Source organism: Danio rerio, chromosome 8, assembly GCF_049306965.1.
Source record: "Danio rerio strain Tuebingen ecotype United States chromosome 8, GRCz12tu, whole genome shotgun sequence".
NCBI classification, from domain to species: Eukaryota; Metazoa; Chordata; class Actinopteri; order Cypriniformes; family Danionidae; genus Danio; species Danio rerio.
In genome coordinates, this window is record NC_133183.1 from 3,058,490 (window position 1) to 3,078,515 (window position 20,026).

General features: G+C 34.3%; 1 protein-coding gene across 13 annotated transcripts; it reads left to right on the forward strand.

Moving 5' to 3' along the window:
- The first annotated feature begins 1,168 nt into the window (after window positions 1-1,168).
- snap29 (synaptosome associated protein 29) lies at window positions 1,169-19,866 on the forward strand. Of its 13 annotated transcripts, none has more exons than XR_012383718.1 (7): window positions 1,169-1,245; window positions 3,046-3,324; window positions 4,719-4,918; window positions 10,257-10,342; window positions 12,676-12,780; window positions 12,860-17,485; window positions 17,750-18,377. XR_012383718.1 is itself a non-coding variant. In XM_073909474.1 (7 exons), the coding sequence occupies exons 2-6, from the start codon at window positions 3,076-3,078 to the stop codon at window positions 13,018-13,020; spliced, it is 801 nt and encodes a 266-aa protein (XP_073765575.1). In that variant the 5' UTR covers window positions 1,169-1,245; window positions 3,046-3,075; the 3' UTR covers window positions 13,021-13,059; window positions 19,016-19,866.
- Window positions 19,867-20,026: the final 160 nt, after the last annotated feature.

The window sequence follows — 20,026 nt, forward strand, 5'->3', positions numbered from 1 at the left end:
AACAATAATAATAATAAATAATATATTTTTTATTTTATATTCAATGTTTAGTAAAGTAAAGCTTTCTTAATAGTTATTAATAATTTATAAATAATGAAATAAATTATTATTGCTCTAATTACCACTGCTAATTATTATAATTATCATTACAATAGTATATTTAATTAGTATAAATTGGGTATAAATGTATAATTAAACATCATATTATATTATATATAATATGTAAAGTGGTTTATAAAAGATTGAAAATAATTAAAAAATGTTTTATTACAATACAAATACAATAATACTAGTTAAAATACAATAATAATATTATTAATAATAATAATAATAATAATAATAATAATAATAATAATAATAATAATAATGACAATTCGTAGTAGTAGAAGTAAAATTAAAAAATAGATAAATTTATCAACTATTATTAATTATAGAAACAATATAGATAATAATTATAGGGACAATATAGATGTTTAACCGTGATAAACATCATATAATATTATATGGTATAACTAATATGTTTATGTTTTATGGATATGTTTTAATAATAACAATAATAAATATAATAACTATTATTAATATCTAACTATTATTAAATTTAACAATAAAAAATAATGATTAATACATGTATAAAAATATAAACATAATAGTCATAATCGTAATTAAAGCAGCACAGTTAATATTAGTAGAAATGATATATTGTTATTATTTTAATACTTATTACTTACAGCAATAATAATACATTCATATTATAATTTAGAAAAGTATATAAATATTAATAATAATTATTAAAAATAAATATAATAATTATATACTACTAATAATGACTTTTGTTTTGTTTTTTGCTGTTATTATTAATATTTTTATCATTATTATTATTATTATTAATAATAATAATAATAATAATAATAATAATAATAATAATAATAAATGAATAATAATTTTTTAAATATTTAGCCTTTTATTGTTGTTCTGGAACAATTACAGTTTATTATCTGTCAAGGAAAAACAGAAAAGTACAAACGTGGGCTTAAACACTGATCTCTATATAGAATGACTATTTTCTATGTTCTCTATCCATACGGATCGTCATCTGGCACACATGATTTATAGATCAGTAGTGTTGCGACAAAGTGGAGCCAATATATGACGTCACCGTGACACCACCGGAAATCGTCCGAGCAGAAGCGTCAGCTGATAACAGGAGAACAGAACAGAACACTTCACCTTTTCCAGCGACCAAAGGTACAAATTCAGCGATAAAACGTTCAAAATATAGTTTGAGAGTTATGTTAAACACGCGATTTATGTTATTAAATATAACGTAGGTCATTTGTAGAGTCTGTGTTAGGTAATATAACGTACTATAGCCGAGAAAGAAAACAGTAACAGGCGACTTTCTACAGCATATTCACCTGAAATGTCGTTAAATGTTGAAGATTATATAGGATAATAACTGTTGTAAATGTTATTATGCTCAGTCTGTATATATGATTGTTTGTCGGTGAGCATTTGCCAGATATAATAGTTTATTCAGGACAAACTTCGTCCATTTATCAAGATCTATTTAACTATTAACAGAAAGTACCGTCTTTTTAACGTTTACCATTAGCTATAGAGCTACATCTGCCTTATATTTAATCTTTTACAGCAGAGCAAATTAAAATTTAGCATTGTACAACCTTTTGATCTTCCACAACCTTTTTATTTCAGCTTAAATATCTGTATTATTTGGTCCTTATGTTTTAGCTTATTACTCCTATATACTGTGGTAAAACATAGAGGTAAAGTTGGTTTTATATTCGCACATTTGGACTTTCCCCTAATAATATAACTTCATCAAAGTATTATTTGCAAACTCTAAATAGCGAAATCAAATTAGCAGCCAATGAATGAAAGTACAACATTGTTCACAGTCAAATAAACAGTGTTAATGTTGTTTTCAAGTCATACTTACATGCATACATATACATATTCAAAGTAACACGGTAAACAATATGAAGACAGCTAAATGAACGAATATGTGAATATAAAACTAACTTTACCTCTATTGGTAAAACAGTGTTGTGTTTTCTTTAATTTATACAGGGCTGGGCCAAAATACATTGAAATGTATTTTTAAATCAAATACCAATTATCTTAAGGTAAAGTGTATCAAAATAAACTACAAAATACAGCAGCCACAAAGTTTTTTTTTTTTTTTTGCTATTGAGTATTGATTTTTGCTTCAATACTCAATGTAAAAGCTGTGTTAGATGTTTTTAATTATTAATTATTTGTTTTTCATATGTTGTGACATTTTACAATTTGCATCTTTTCTCTTCATTAACTGTACAGTGCACCTACTGATCAACTACTGGCATTTGAAACAGCCAATGCAGTTTTGTAGCAAATGTATATATATATATATATATATATATATATATATATATATATATATATATATATATATTTATATTTAGGTATGTATGTATCTCTTAACGACAATGTCTGTCATCAATAATTTACAGAACAAAAAAGGTTTTACTCAAACAATTACCTATATATTAGCCAAAAGGTCCATATTTTTTAACATAATTTTAGAAGAGGTAAGAAATCAATATTTGGACCAATCTGAACTTTTAGTGGGCGGCACTGTGACTCAGTGATTAGCACTGTGGCCTCACAGCAAGAAGGTCGCTTGTTTGAGCCCTGGCTTGGTAAGTTGGCATTTCCGTTTGTAGTTTGCAAGTTCTCCCTGTGTTGGTGTGGGCTAGTCCAACCACATGCGCTGTAAGTGAATATAATAAGCTAAACTAGCCGCAGTGTATGTGAGTGTGTGTTCGTGTTTCCCAGTATTGAACTGTGGCTGGAAGAGCATCCGCTGTGTAAAGCAAATGCTGGAATAGTTGGCGGTTCATTCTGCAGTGGCGATCTCTGATTAATAAAAGGACTAAGCCGAAGGAAAATGAATGAATGAACTTTTAGTGTCAATTAAAACAGTATTATTCTTAATTGGACTACATGTAAACATTGCTATTTGGCATATATCTATTGGTTGAACAGCTCAGCTCTGTCTTCTGGCTCCAGCACAGGATGTCTGCCTACCCCAAATCCCACAATCCTTTCGCTGATGATGATGAAGAAGAGGACTCGCGCACGGCTCCGAGGAGAGGCTTTAACTTCGATGATGATCCGGAGGAGAGTTCGCTGAGTCCGGCAGAGAGAAGGCAAAGGCAGCTGCAGCAGGAAGTGATGCGTACAGCTCAGTCCGCCGTGGACAGCAGCCACCGCTCGCTCGGACTTATCTACGAATCAGAGAAAGTCGGTGCTGAAACCGCAGAGGTGAGACCAAGAACATACAGTTGAAGTCAGAATGATTCTTCCACCTGTGAATTTCTTCTTCAGATATTTCCCAAATTATGTTGATTAGACTAAGGAATTTTTCACAGTATTTCCTATAATATTTTGTCTTCTAGAGAAAGTCTTATTTGTTTTATTTCGGCTAGAATAAAAGCAGTTTTTAATAATTTTAAATCCATTTTAAGGTAAGTATTATTAGCCCCCTTAAGCAATATTAGTTTTGGATTGTCTCCAGAACAAACCACTGTAAAACAATGACTTGCCTAATTACCCTAACTTTTCCCTAATGAACCTTGTTAAGCCTTTATTTATTTATTTATTTATTTAAATTTTATGTTTACTGTGAGCATTCAATTGAGTACAATCATACAGCATTTCAAGGTACATTGGTATCTCAGTATGTGACCTTGAGTTGTATAAAAATTACGTACATTATTGTCAGGTGTATTTACTACACAGAAGTACTCAAATTTTGGAAATTATAAAATGAAAAACAGCATAAAGAGAGAAGAAAAATAAAAAAAATAATAAGAAAAAGAAAATAAAATTAAATATAATAATCAAAAATAAATAGAAATAAAGCACTTTTTACATCCAGGCTAAGAATGCATGTCATAATATAGCTCCTTCCAGAATAACCTCAACTGACCATCTTCATTATACACATAGGGATGTCACACAAGTATCTTGTTAAGCCTTTAAATGTCACTTTAAGCTGAATACTAGCATCTAGTCAAGACATTATTTACTGTCATCATGGCAAAAATAAAATAAATCAGTTGTTAGAAACGAGTTATTAAAACCATCATGTTTAGAAATGTTAAATTGAGGGGGGGGGGGGGGGAGATATACAGATTGGCTAATAATTCTGACAACTGTATTACAGTAATTCAGCTTACAGTTTTGACTTTTTCATATCTTAAAGGGACAGTTCACCCAATAATTAAAATTCTGTCATCATTTACACACCTTTTACTTTGAGTTTAAGATTTATTTCCTGCAGAGCAATACCAAGAGTGAATTCTCACCATATGTCAGCAACAAAAAAGATTGAAACGGTTAAACCTAATTACGGTCATGTTATGTGCTTGTTTCAAACCTTGTGAAAGTGTGTAAGTTAAATGTAAATAAGTATCATAAAGTAAAATCTAAGTGATGCCTATCTGCAGAAAATAGAGATTCTACACTCAGATGTAACATAAGATGATCATTGATAAGAAAAAAAAATAATAATTATAGTAATATCAATTACAAAGTGTTCATTTAAGCGTCATTCCGGCAATTGTGGGATTTAATCAAACATACTTATCATTTGAAGATATTAAAACCACAGGGCAGCAAATCTGAAGGATCTCCATGTTATTTTCCACATGCAGGAACTGATCCGTCAGGGAGAGGCTCTGAAGAGGACAGAGAGAATGATCGACAACATGGAGCAGGACATGAGGACGAGCCAGAGGCACATAAACACCATTAAGAGTGTGTGGGGGGGGATGGTCAATTATTTCAAAGGCAAACCTGAACCACCCAAACCAGCACAGAAGGACCAGCCGGTGTGTTACGAGGCCAGCAGCAGGTCAGATTTAACACTGGTTAAGTATTACACCAGATTACTAAAAAGTGGAACAACGGGCTATTGTTCAGGTCAATAGCCCCTTTCACACATAAACACCTTTCCGGAAAAATACCGGCAATTTTCTGGAAAGGTTGTATGTGTGAACAGGCCCTTTTTGAAAATACCAGTAAATTCGTTCTGGCTATTTTCTGGGAAGAGCAGTTGTAACATTACCGGTAGTTTGCCGGAATGCTGCGCTGTGTGAAAACAGAAGGAAGATTGCCGGAAAGATCGCGTGCACGTCTAGAACGTGCTGACGTGAGATGCCTGCTTTAGCCAATCAGAACAGTCAGACACATTCACGTCCGCACGGTTTATGAGAATAAAAGCCTTTGAATATTTTTCCAGACACATTTAGCTGCTAGAAATTAGTCAGATAACACTTATATGTTCATCTTAATGCCAACTGTGTAAATAATTATCGATGAGATGCTTATGATGAGCCATTGTTTGTTTACCTTCAAGCTTTGCGTGTGCCCGTGAAACAGCCCATGAGCGCCAGCACACACACATATCATGTACATGTCGACATGCGAAAGTGTTTCTCTACATGTTTTCATCTAAGTTGTTCACAATATTGATCATCCACAGAGTTTGTAATGTAGTCAAATGTTTACAAACACAAGCGCAGCCGTTTAAAGCTCATTTTTGGTTAATGATGTCAGAATTTACCGGTATTTTGGAATGGATGTGTGAATGCTCTTTTCCGGAAAAATTCCGTAAGGTCCTCGCCTGTGTGAACAGGGCTTTTCTGAATTTACCGGTAAAGCCGTTAAGGAAATTTTCCATGTATTTACCGGTATCACTGTGTGAAAGGAGCTATTGTCAATGCTTTATTTCTTCAAATCTTCAATACTTGTTTGTGTGGTTTGTCCATCTAACAGAAAGAAGGTCGCTGGTTCGAGTCCCGGCCGGGGTCAGTTGGCATTTCTGTGTGGAGTTTGCATGTTCTCCTCGTGATAGTGAGGGTTTCCCCCGGGTGCTCCGGTTTCCCCCACAGTCCAAACACGTGCTATAGGGGAATTGATAAACTAAATAGTGTACATGTATGTGTGTGAATGAGTGTGTATGGGTGTTACCCTTCCAGCTGCAACTCAGCACTGGAAATCCGCTGTGTAAAACATATGCTGGATAAATTGGTGGTTCATTCCACAGTGGCGACCCCTGATGAATAAAGGAACTAAGCCGAAGGAAAACTGGATGGATTAATTTTAAACATTTAAGCAAAAGTAGATGTCTTGTTTAACATGCTCTAAATGAGGTTAAGATTTATTATGCAGCTTATTCCGTTAATCTTATGATTAAACCTAAAAATAGGAATATAAATAAAATAGTGACCTTCAAATTTAGTGATTTTATTCAATTTTTATTCAAATATACAGGTTGATTAGTCCACAAAATAAGTAACCCAGCTGAAAATACTAATCTAAAGAAAGGTAATGTTCAAATGAACTACAGTTTTATTCAAGCTATATATAAAAAAAAGAAAAAAAATCACCTAATACACTCATTTCTACCAATAAATGGTTTTAATCAGGTAGAAATGCCTCTTTAAAGTAACACTTGCTTTCTGCCACTTTTTGTAGTGTATAACATTTCTTTCTGAATATCGTTACACTTTACAATATTTTATAAAACTCTTAATTTTAATTAGTTAATATTTAAATATATAGAAAATAACTTATGAATTCATTCATTTATTCATTTTCCTTCGGCTTAGTCCCTTTATTAATCAGGGGTCGCCACAGCGGAATGAACCGCCAACTTATCCAGCATGTTTTTTATGCAGCGGATGCCCTTCCAGCCGCAACCCAGTACTGGGAAACACCCATACACTTGCATTCACACACACATACTGCGGCCAATATAGTTTATTCAGTTTACCTATAACGCATGTCTTTGGACTGTGGGGAAAACTGGAGCAGCCGGAGGAAACCCAGCTGAACTAATTACTAAACCTAAAAGTAGAAAAATAAAATAGTAACTTTCAAATTTAATGATTTTATTCAAATATACAGGTTGTTCAGTCCACAAAATAAGTAACCCAGCTGAAAATATTAAACTAAAGAAAGGTAATGTTCAAATGAACTACAGTTTTATTCAAGCTATATCAAAAAAAAAATCACCTAATACACTCATTTCTGCCAATAAATGGTTTTAATCAGGTAGAAATGGAACTTTAAAGTAACAATTGCTTTCTGCCACTTTTTGTAGTGTATAACATTTCCTTCTGAATATCGTTGCACTTTACAATATTTTATAACACTCTTAATTTTAATTAGTTAATATTTAGATATATAGAAGATAACTTATGAATTCATTCATTCATTCATTTTCCTTCGGCTTAGTCCCTTTTTTAATCAGGGGTCGCCACAGCGGAATGAACCGCCAACTTATCCAGCATGTTTTTTACGCAGCGGATGCCCTTCCAACCGCAACCCAGTACTGGGAAACAACCATACACTCTTGCATTCAAACACACACACTGCGGCCAATATAGTTTATTCAGTTTACCTATAACGGAGCAACCGGAGGAAACCCAGCTGAACTAATTACTAAACCTAAAAGTAGGAAAATAAAATAGTAACTTTCCAATGTAATGTTTTTATTCAAGTTTTATTCAAATATGCAGGCTGTTCAATCCACAAAATAAGTATCCCAGCTGAAAATAGTCATCTGAAGATATTACTGTAGTTTCATTCAAGCTGTATCACAGACTCAACCTAAGATACTCATTTCTACCAATAAATGGTTTTAATGGCTCTTTAAAGTAACAGTTGCCACTTTTTGTTTTTGTTCAACTGGGGGGAGTGACACTCACAACAGAAGGTAAGATCCAATATGCAGGTTTATTCAGCGTCAGGCAAGCAGTGGTCATACAGGTGCAAATGGGTATGTTAAGGCAGTCCAGAATCGTAGTCGGTAGTGATGTGACGTTGTGCGCCGAGGCTTCGAAGCATGTATCAAAAAAACGATACATCTCGCAGTGAAGCAGTGTACCGGAGCTTGATTCGTTTTGCCATCATCACGTGCTCAGTGACGTCCGAAGCTTCATTTTCGCCTATACCCACGAGACTGCTTCGAATTTTGATTCAAAGGTTTAAACACCCTCATGGGTTAGTAAAGTGTATAGCGAGAGATTATGCGTCAATTACATACATTTCTACTGTTTCAACACACTGCACCTATCTCACACCAGTAATTAAACTAAAATACAATAGTAATTTATAGTAAAAAGGATTTGAACCATACTAAAGTGTATTAGCATATTTTTTTTACAACTATCTGTAAAGAAAACCACTGCTTATAGTAGTATTGTGTTTATCAGAGACGAGCTGGCGGATGTCGCCTACACACATCACTCACATAGCCTCTTCCTAGAGCATTCGCCTCCCATGCAGGAATCGCTGGTTCAATCCCCGATTGGAACAGGATAAGTTGTAATGTGATAAACTTTTGAATACCTTGGATGTTACTACAGTCATCAGTGGTGTAATGTAATATATCTTATGTGTAAAACTACAGTAATTGAGTAATTTGTTTAGATTGCTGTTGTTGTTTTACTGCATGAATGAGTTGAACAGTTGTGAACATTTGACATTATGGCAACAAAGTGCTTTCCCACACTTTAACCAGAAGAGGTCCTCATCGAGGTCTGATTTAGAAAGCTTCGAGTAATGAACCTTTTTCCAATATAATTGAGTCGAGCGCTTCACTGGTTCAGAAAGCTTCATTTCACCATCACTAGTAGTCGGTATAAACAGGCAACAGGTTAAAAGGCAGGCGGCTAAACTAGAGAACAAGGGTAAACAAGGCTAGGGTCTAAACACGGAGAAAACAAGACAAGGAGAAACGCGTTGTAATGTCACACTGGGAAAACAACACTCGGCAAACTGGAAGGGTTCATGAGTGGCTTATAAGTGGTGTGATATCAGTCAGTGACAAGGTTCAGCTGGTGATTGCAATCAGGATAGATGAATTAGCATGGGTGTCTGGGAGCAGTGCATGTATGAAAATGTAGTCCTGGGAAATGCGGAAGTGTAGTCTTGAAGTTAGTGTCTCTAACCAGCGATCTCTGGTTGTGTGACAGTTACACTTTGTAATATTTTATAATTCTTTTTAATATTTTTCATTAGTAAACATTCAAATATATAGAGCAGGGGTGGCCAACCCTGTTCCTGGAGAGCCACCTTCCTGCAGACTTCAGTTGCTACCCATATCAAACACACCTGCCTGTAATTATCACGTGGTGTTCAGGTCCTAATTAATTGGTTCAGGTGTGTTTGATATGGGTAGCAACTGAAATCTGCAGGAAAGTGACTCTCCAGGAACGAGGTTGGCCACCCCTGATATAGAAGATAACTTTCAAATTAACTCATTTTCACTCGGCTTAGTCTCTTATTTATCAGGGGTCACTGCAGCGGAATGAACCGCCAATTATTCCAGCATATGTTTTATGCCCTTCCAGCTGCAACCTAGTACTGGGAAACACCCATACACACTCATTCACACAGACACGGCGGCCAATTCATCAATTCCCCTATAGCAATTGTGTTTGGACTGTGAGGGAATCCGGAGCACCTGGAGGAAATCCACGCCAACGCGAGGAGAACATGCAAACTCTATACAGAAACGCCAACTGACCCAGCCGGGACTCGAACCAGTGACCTTCTTGCTGTGAGTTTAAACATTTAAACCTAATTTATACTAATTAAATATACTATTGAAATGATAATTATTATCATAATTAGCAGTAGTAATTAGTGCAATAATAATTTATTTCATTGTTTATAAATGATGAAAGACGGTTCTTTCAGCTGACAAAATAAGTAAACCAGCTAAAAACAGCCATTTAAAGAAGGGAACTTTCAAATTAAATAGTTTTATTCAAGTTTAAACTTACAGAATAAGCACAGATGCATACATTTTAAGCAAATAAATGGTTTTAAAATTGTCATCATTTCCTCATCCTCCTCTTGTTCCAGACCGGTTTGGGATTATTTCTTCTGTTGAACACAAAGGAAGATATCCTGAAGAATGCTGGAATAAACAGCCATTGACATCTACAGTATTTTTGTTCCTACTATGGATGTCAAAGGCTGCTTTCTCCCCAACATTCTTCAGAATATCTTCCTTTGTGTTCAGCAGAAGTTAGAAACTCATAAAACGTTTAGAACTTTTACTTTAGTGCGAGTAAATGATCAGGAAATGTGAATTCGGGGTGAACTGACCCTAAGTGACTAAATGTAAATGTTACAATAAATTGCTTTGTCATTTTTTGAATGTCTGATGATTTTAGGCTACAGACGGCGCTTGCGGAGAGCAAACAGCAAGAAGACAAATATCAGGCCAGTCACCCAAACCTCAGGAAACTGGAAACATCTGGTAAACACACACCACCAACAACAACAACACACACACACTTTCTTCCCTTAAGAGCAAGTATCAGCTAGTGATAGGATTCAGTCTCTTAAAAATGCTGAGTGGTATTTTAGGCCAAATAAAACAAACTCAACATTTGGTGAAATATAAAATATTATTTCATTTAAATTGCACAGCAGATGGATTCGCTCATATTTGACCCAGTGTTTTTTTTTTCTTTTTTCAAAGCACATGAATTGACGTCTGCTGTTCAGAATAGTATAAATGCAGAGAAAACTACACGAGAACAATTTACAAACACCGATTAATTTTTTTTTTTATCAGTGCATTGCATGCTACATATTGATGGTGTGCAGTGAGGGGTGTGTCAAGTGTTCCTCACAGTGTTCCTCATTTATGTTTTCTTAAATCTTACACAGTCACATGTCTTAAAAACGCATCCAAATGAAAATCTTTCAGTCCATGTTTAGGGTTAAACTTTGCATTGAGCCCAGGGCTGGATTAACCTATGGGCCTTATGGGCACAGGCCAAGGGGCCCGTGCGCACTAGGGGCCACTGCGAGGGGGGAGAAAAAAAGACAATTTCGGAGTGTCTTTTTTGGCTAATTGCAAATAGCGCATCTAGTTGGACCAAGCTATTCAGGGTTTACGCTTATCGATGCCTGATTGATAGAGACAAGTTGAGTAAAGAGCTATAAAATGACACAGCCGCAGTGGCTCACCTTGTAAGGCGCACAGCCTCATCTTTTGACGCGATTAATCATAATATCGGTTCGAATCCACCATCAGCTGAACTCCTGCTACTTTTTTTTTTTCTCCCCATTACATATCAGATTGGAAATATATTTATTTTTAACAGGAAAGAAACATTTTTTTTAAATAATGCAAATGTGATAAAGTCACAAGTGTCTCATGGGTATTTAATAATGTGTAGCCTTATTATAGGCGCCTGCCGCGTCTTCCTCTCTTCAAAAACTATATTGCTCAGACAACTGTATTTCCTCTGAGCAAAAAAATATTAATATTATTATTATATTTAAATTGCCTTTCTTTCTTTAACTAAACAGAATGCTGTAATTGGTCAAGCGCGGAAACGTCAGTTTTGTAATAACCCGCACTAAACTGAGCGGACTGTAGTGTAACGTTATATCTGTCATAGATCAAAAATGAGTGGACAAGTGGATTTAGCAAACGCGACAGAAAGAGGAGAGGAGGCATCTTTATTGAGGCATTTTCCATACACACCTTCTTTAAACAGACCCGTGATCAGGAGAATGAGGGTACAGAAGAAGACGTTATGGTAACTTTAAATGATGAGTAGCTAGCATTAACCAGGCGAAGGAGGCTAACGGCAGCGCAGCGCGGACTGGATTCATCGTGTGAGAGACAGACAGAAAAGGAGAGAGAGAGAGAGAGAGAGAGAGAGAGAGAGAGAGAGAGAGGCCCAGAAGAGGAGAGAGACGGGAGAGAAGAGGTATAGTGTGTGTGATTTTGGATACTTTTAGGTTTATAATCAAGTCTTCATCACGAGAAGAGTAGAGAAAATGCAGGGAGAGGAGGAGAGAGACAGTAAACCAGTGTTTGTATTATGAAAGACTCAGATTCATAGAACTCAGATTCATAGAACTGGATTGGAGAAGCATTGTGTGTTATATGTCATGGCAATAATATGCTTTATAAGTTTGTAAAAGCAATACATTAAAATACCCTTAAAAAAAAAAAAAAAAAAAAAAATATATATATATATATATATATATATATATATATATATATATATAATGTATATGTATGTATATATATGTGTATATATATATATATGTGTGTGTATATATATGTATATATATGTATATATGTGTGTGTGTGTGTGTGTATATATATATATATAGTTTTATTAGTATTTTTATTTAATGCTTTGAAAAATCATTTAAATCTTTGTAGACTATAAATGCATATGTACTATATGTCATTTATTTAAATATGTGGGCAACAAATTATAGATTCATTTCATTTAAAAATTATTATATTATTCTTATTTTTTTAATTCAACTATAGGGGTGCGGCCAGGTAGGGGGCCTTACAAGATAATGTGCCCAGGGGCCCCTGAGTTCTTAATCCGGGCCTGGTTGAACCCAATTATCATGTTCTGAACTGTGGTGATGATCAACTATAATTCCAGCGTGACATTGCTGATCTTGCGATGTGACTATTGCAGATTTACACCCTGCAACATCAATGCTGTAACCATATATTGTGCAAAGCTGATTTATAAATCTCAGTTTCCCAAAAAGTGATTACCCCATGACTGGTTTTGTGCTCATCAATGTTTGTTTAAACAGGATTCGGAGCTTCTGCTGCTCTTGATAACGGCTCGTCTGATCAGAACGGATTTCCCAAAAACAAACAGCTGCGAGCCGCTCACCAGCAGCTGGACAGAAACCTGGGTGAGAAACACAAGAGCAGCTTCTCTCATACCTCCATCCAAGGAGTCCGGATGTGACAGTGTGTGTTTGTGTCCTCCAGATGAGATGTCTCTGGGTCTGGGCCGGCTGAAGAATCTGGGTCTGGGCCTGCAGACGGAGATCGATGAGCAGGACATTTCTCTGGACGCTCTGCTTAATAAAGCCGACACCATGGACGGGAAGATCAGCTCCACCAACCGGCAGCTCAAAAGCCTTAAATAGACTCAGGGGGTGATGTCACTTCCTGGAGGCGTGGCCAAGGTGATCATAATTGAAAACATGTGCGCTCGTAAAACATTTCTCAAGTTCTCTCCAAGATAAGGAGGAGTGTGTTGGACAGAGAAAATTAAAACAAAACAAGAGACTTAAGGAAGAACACATGATGGTGTGAGAAAAAAACATTATAGTAACAATGATGATAAATTGTTGTCTTTTTTTTATGCAAATATTGATTATTGAAGGAACAGTTCACCCAAAACAAAGCATTCACTCACTATTTACTCTCCCTCAAGCGTTTCAAAACCTTTACGAGTTTTTTTCTTCCATTGAACACTAAAGAAGATGTTTTGAAGAATGCTGAAAACCGGTAACCATTGACTTCCATAGTAGTAAAAACAAATGCTATGGAAGTCAATGGTTACCGTTTTCTTAGCATTCTTTAAAATATCTAATTTGAAAAGAATGAAAATCATAAAGGTTTGAAACGAGTAAAGGGAAAGTAAATGATGACCGAATTTTTATTTTTGGGTGAACTGTCCCTTTAAGAGAATATATGGTTGTTTCTACTGGAAAGCAAGACAAAAAATGAGTGGGAGATTAGAAAATCATTACTCACTAATTTACTCAAATTGTAAATATACTGGTTTAGGGTTACACTGTTTATAAGCTTTGAGTTAAAAATGTTCCCTGTAAAAAAAATTAAAGCAAAGTTTGTCAGACATGCACACCACAATCACTGCAATCCTTAAAGGGACAGTTCACCCCAAAATAAAATTCTGTCGTCATTTACTGGTGTCTTTCTTCTGGTCAACACAAAAGAAGATACACTGAAGAATGCTGAAGAAAACAGCCATTGGCTTCCATAGTATGGATGTTAATGTCTGTTTTTCCTCCCCAACATTCTTCACAATATCTTCTTTTGTGTTCAGCAGAAGAAAGAAATTATTAAGCGTTTGGAACTTGCGTGTGAGTGTTTATGCTATGTTTTTTTCTGCTAGTATGGTCCTGGTAATTTTCACATTCAATCCATCTCAGCATTGCACTGTGCCATTGTATTTCCCCCTGTGCTCAGATTTTATGTTTGTTAAAGTTATAGTTCACCCTGAAATTTAATTTTACTGACCCTCAAGTGTTTCCAAACCTTTGAATTCCTTTCTTCTGTTGAACACTAAAAGAAGATATTTTGAGTAATGCTGAAAACCGGTAACCATTGACTTCCATAGAAATCAAAACGGATACTATGGAAGTCAATGGTTACCAGTTTTCAGCATTCTTCAAAATATATTTTTTAATGTTTATCAAAAGAATGAAAATCATAAAGTTTTAAAACAAGGGTGAGTAAATGATGACCGAATTTTAATTTTTGTGTGAACTGTCCCTTTAAGAGAGTACACGGTTATTTCTACTGGAAAGCGAGACAGAAATACAGAGTGGGAAATTGAGTTTTGCCTTTATTAGTCATAGTACGTTACTCGAATTTTAAATAAGCTGGTTTAGGGATGAACTGTTTATAAGCTTTGAGTTAAACATGCTACCTGTAGAAAACTAAAATACAGTGTGTCAGACATGCACACCACAATCACTGCACTCCTTAAAGAGACAGTTCACTCCAAAATAAAATTGTCATCATTTACTGGTGTCTTTCTTCTGTTAAACACAAAGGAAGAAACACTGACGAATGCTGAAAAGATAACAGCCATTGGCTTCCATAGTATTGTTTAGATTCTACTATGGATGTTAATGTCTGTTTTCCCTCCTCAACATTCTTCACAATATCTTCTTTTGTGTTCAACAGAAGGTAACTGAGCAAAATTGGGTTTAATGTTATATATAAATGTGAAATCTGCATTCATCAGACATTTTTATAAGTGTTTCTGCTCATTTTTCTGCTCATTATGTGCTATTACGGTCCTGGTTATCAGATCACGAGAGAAAGATATTGCTTTGCCTTAATTTTCACATTTAATCCATCTCAGCATTGCACTGTGCCGTTACTGAATACTGAAGAATTGATTTTTTTTTTATCTGACTATAGATGTCAACATTTGTTTTTCCACCTCAACATTCTTCAGAATATCTTCTTTTGTGTTCAACAGAAGACATTGATAAAGGTTTTGAACCAGTAAATGAAATGTATATTTTTGGGTGAACTGCCCCTTTAACTGTGCAAAATTGGGTTTAAAAATGTATTTAAAATGTGAAATCTGCATTCATCACACATATTTATAATTCTTTATGCTCATTTTTCATGTTTTTTCTGCTAGTACAGTCTTGGTTATCAGATTAAGAGTGACAAAGATATTGCTTTGCCTGAAGTTTTACATTTAATCCATCTCAGCATTGCACTGTGCCGTTGCATTTCACCATGTGCTCAGATTTAATGCTTGTTAAAGTTATAGTTCACCCTAAAATTTAACTTTATTGACCATCAAGTGTTTCCAAACCTCAGAGTTTTTTTCTTCTGTTAAACACTAAAGAAGATATTTTGAAGAATGCTGAAAACCGGTAACCTAATTTACTCTAATTAAGCTGGTTTAGGCATCAATTGTTTATAAGCTTTGAGTTAAAAATGTTCCTTGTAAAAAATCTGACATGTGCACACCACACTTTTACCACTTTACAATCACTGCACTGCTAAATGGACAGTTCACCCAAAAATATAATTCTGTCTTCATTTACTAGTGTGTTTCTTCTGTTGAACACTAAAGAGGATATTTTGAAAAATGCAGAAAACTATTATCCATTGACTATCTTTTTTAAAACAGGTTTGAAACCAGTAAAGAGTGAGTAAATGATGACAGAATGTCTGTCTTCGGGTGAACTGTCCCTTTAAGAATGAATGATTATGTAAGACAGAAATACAGAGTGGGAAATTAAGTTTTGCCTTCATTAGTCTCTAATTTACTCTAATTGTAAATAAGCTGGTTTAGGGATAAACTGTTTATAAACTGAGTTAAAAATTTTCCCTGTAGCAGAAATAGTTTGTCAGACATGGACACCACACTTAAACCATTTTACAATCACTGCACTGCTTAAAGGGACAGTTCACCCAAAAATACAATGCTGTCATCATTTACTTGTGTCTTTCTTCTGTTGAACACCAGGATTTTGTGTTTTATCCTGCTATGGATGTCAACATCTGTTTTTCCTGCTCAACATTCTTCAGAATATCTTCTTTTGTGTTCAACAGAGGAAAGACATTGATAAAGGTTTTAATCCACTTGTGAGTGAATGAAATATATATATTTTTTTGGGAGAACTGCCCCTTTAACTGTGCAAAATTGGGTTTAAAAATAATATACCGTGAAATCTGCATTCATCATGCATCTTTATAATTCTTTATGCTCATTTTACATGTTTTTTCTGCTAGTATGGTTCTGGTTATCAGATCACGAGAGACAAAGATATTGCATTGCCTTCATTTTTAACATTTAATCCATCTCAGCATTGCACTGTGCCGTTGCATTTCACCCTGTGCTCAGATTTATTTAAGGTACAGTTCACCCAAAATTGCAATTTTACTGACCTTTGAGTGTTTCCAGACCTTTACTAAGTTAAAAAAAGTTATTTTGGAAAATGTTGGAAACCTGTAGCCGACTTTCTTAGTAGAAAAGCAAATACAATGGCAGTCAATGGTTACCGGTTTTCAGCATTCTTCAAAATATCTTCTTTTAGTGTTCAACAGAAGAATGATACAAGGGAGAGTAAATGATGACCGGTTTTTCATTTTTGTGTGAACTGTCCCTTTAAGAGAATATATGGTTGTTTCTACTGGAGAGCGAGACACAAATACAGAGTGGGGAATTTAGTTTTGCCTTCATTAGTCTCTAATTTACTCTAGTTGTAAATCAGCTGGTTTAGGGTTAAACTGTTTACAAACTTTGAGTTAAAAATGTTTCCTGTAAAAAATCTGACATGTGCACACCTCACTTATACCACTTTACAATCACTGCACTTCTTAAAGGGACAGCTCACCTCAAAATAAAACTCATCATTTACTAGTGTCTTCTGTTGAACACAAAGAAATTGTTTTGTTTAATCCTTTTGTGTTCAACAGAAGACATTGATAAAGATTTTGAACCACTTGTAAGTAAATGAAATGTATATTTTTGGGTGAACTGCTTCTTTAACTGTGCAAAATTGGGTTTAAAATAATATAATGTGAAATCTGCATTCATCAGACATATTTATAATTCTTTATGCTCATTTTTCATGTTTTTTCTGCTAGTACAGTCTTGGTTATCAGATCATGAGAGAAAGATATTGCTTTGCCTGAAGTTTCACATTTAATCCATCTCAGCATTGCACTGTGCCGTTGCATTTCACCCTGTGCTCAGATTTTATGTATATTAAAGTTAAAGATAGTCAATGGTTAATATATTAAAGTATATTAAAGAATTTTTACACTACAAAAAATGCTTTTCTTACTTAGATTTTTTGTCTTGTTTCTAGTACCAAATATCTAAAAGTTCTTAAATCAAGAAGCATTTTCTAGACAAGCAAAACATGTAGTCTTGTTTTAAGAAATAATATGCCAAAATGAAGTGAGTGTTTCCTTAAATCAAGCTCAGTAATCTGCCAATGGGGTAAGCAAAATAATCTTTTTTTTCTATTTGTGATCAGATTATTTTGCTTACCCCATTGGCAGATTATTGAGCTTGATTTAAGGAAAAACTCACTTCATTTTGGCATATTATTTCTTAAAACAAGACTACATGTTTTGCTTGTCTAGAAAATGCTTCTTGATTTAAGAATTTGTAGATATTTGGACTAGAAACAACACAAAAATCTAAGTAAGAAAAGCATTGTTTTGCAGTGTACACACCCTCAAGTGATTCCAAACCTTTATGAGTGTCTTTCTTCTGTTGAACTCGATAAGAAGTTATTTTGAAGAATGCTGATAACCTGTTACAATTGACTTCTATAGTAGGAAAAACAAATACTAATGGAAGTCAATGGTTACCGGTTTGCAACATTCTTCAAAGTATCTTCTTTCATGTTCAACAGATGAAAGAAACTCAGGAGAAACAGGATGTGAAAGTAAATGATAACTTTTTTTTTATTTTTAGGTGAACTATAACTTTAATCATGCACTATTGTGATGGAAAACCCCATCAAACATCTACTAACCTTCAATGGAGTGACTGAGAGGAGTTATGTTGGGTTTTAATGGGTCATCTGTTATTTCCTTTCTCTGGTTTATATATGAGGGTACCTTTATATTATCTACCAGAAACATTGTACTGTTGTTTCTGAGTTTGAAACTCACTGTTCACACATTGTTGTCCTGTACAAGGGGTTTTGTCTGCTGAATGTGACAGATGTGAACATGAATAAAATAAAAGGTTTTAATTTGTGAATGTTTTGAGATGTTTACATTACTCACAGTATTATGCTGCAATAATACTTTTCTTAAAAGTTTTAGTCTTGTTTATAGTCCAAATACCTAAACATTCTGATATCAAGAAGCATTTTTAGACAAATAATAAAACTGTTGTTTTGTTTTTAGACAAAAGACATAATTGAGTGAGTTTTTACTTAAAATAAGAAAAACAATCTTGTTTATGGTTTAAAGTGCACCAATTTAAGACCTTTTCTGAGCCTTAATTTTGTGTAAAGGCTGTGAAAACAAATGGGTTTCAATTAGTATTTTTAAGTATTAAATGCAATATAATAGCAAGTCATTATTTTTGTTAAAAATCGGCATTCTTGACATTTTAAATGTTTTAATTTTCTAATAATTAAAAATAAATTACATTTTGGATTTTGCAGCTTTTTGTTTATGAATAAAACACAAAAATGCTGGGTTATATTAAATGAATGTTGCGTCAAATATGGACAAACCCAACAGTTTGGTTAAAAAATATCATATACATTTATAATTGAATAAACTAATTCTTATTTAATACTTTAGTCTTGTTTATAGCCCAAATACCTAAAAATTCTGAAATCAAAAGGCATTTTTAGACAAATAACAAAAAATATTGTTTGTTTTTAGACATTATGGGCTCTATTTTGATTTTTGTTGTCAGAGGAGAATGGCCAGACTGGTTCCAGCTGATAGAATGGCAAAAGTAACTCAAATAAGCACTCGTTACAACCGAGGTCTGCAGAAAAGCATCTCTGAATACACAACACGTCCAACCTTGAGGCGGATGGGCTACAGCAGCAGAAGACCACACCGGGTGCCGCTCCTGTCAGAACAGGAAACTGAGGCTACCCAAGTCTTGTTGCTGACCTTGTACACCCCTTTCTGACCACAGTGTACCCATCTTCTGATAAGTGCTTCCAGCAGGATAACGCTCCATGTCATAAAGCACGAATCATCTCAGACTGGTTTCTTGAACATGACAATGAGTTCACTGTACTCAAATGGCCTCCACAGTCACTAGATCTCAATCCAATAGAGCACCTTTGGGATGTGGTGGCTATACCACGACGGATTAAGGCAGTTCTGGAGGCAAAAGGGGGTCCAATCCAGTACTAGTAAGGTGTACCTAATAAAGTGGCCGGTGAGTGTATATTTTAAGTATTAAATTAGATATAACAGCAAGTCATTCTTTTTATTAATAATTTGCATTAGAGACTTTTTTAAGGTCTTTATTTTCTAATAATTAAAATTTTATTACATTTTACATGTAAAACACGTTGTGTTAACTTAATGTTGCGTCAAATATGGACAAACAAAAGTTTGGTTAAAGAAAATGCTATTTAAATTTAATCAAAACAAATTGTCAATGATTTGGTTTGTCCATATTTGACTTAGTATTAGATTAATACAACCCAGCCATTTTTAGAGTACATGTTTACCTTGCAAAATGTAAAAAATAAAAATAACAAATTCAATGGTTTTTCTTTTGTGTGAATTTTGTATATGACATTTTTGTAGATGAATTTAAAACGAAATGACAACTTAAGGAAAGCTCTAAGTGTAGTTTTTTTATGATTTTGTTTGTATTTTAGCTGCATTTATCACACGTTAAAATCAAAGTGTTGTTGTACTTACAAA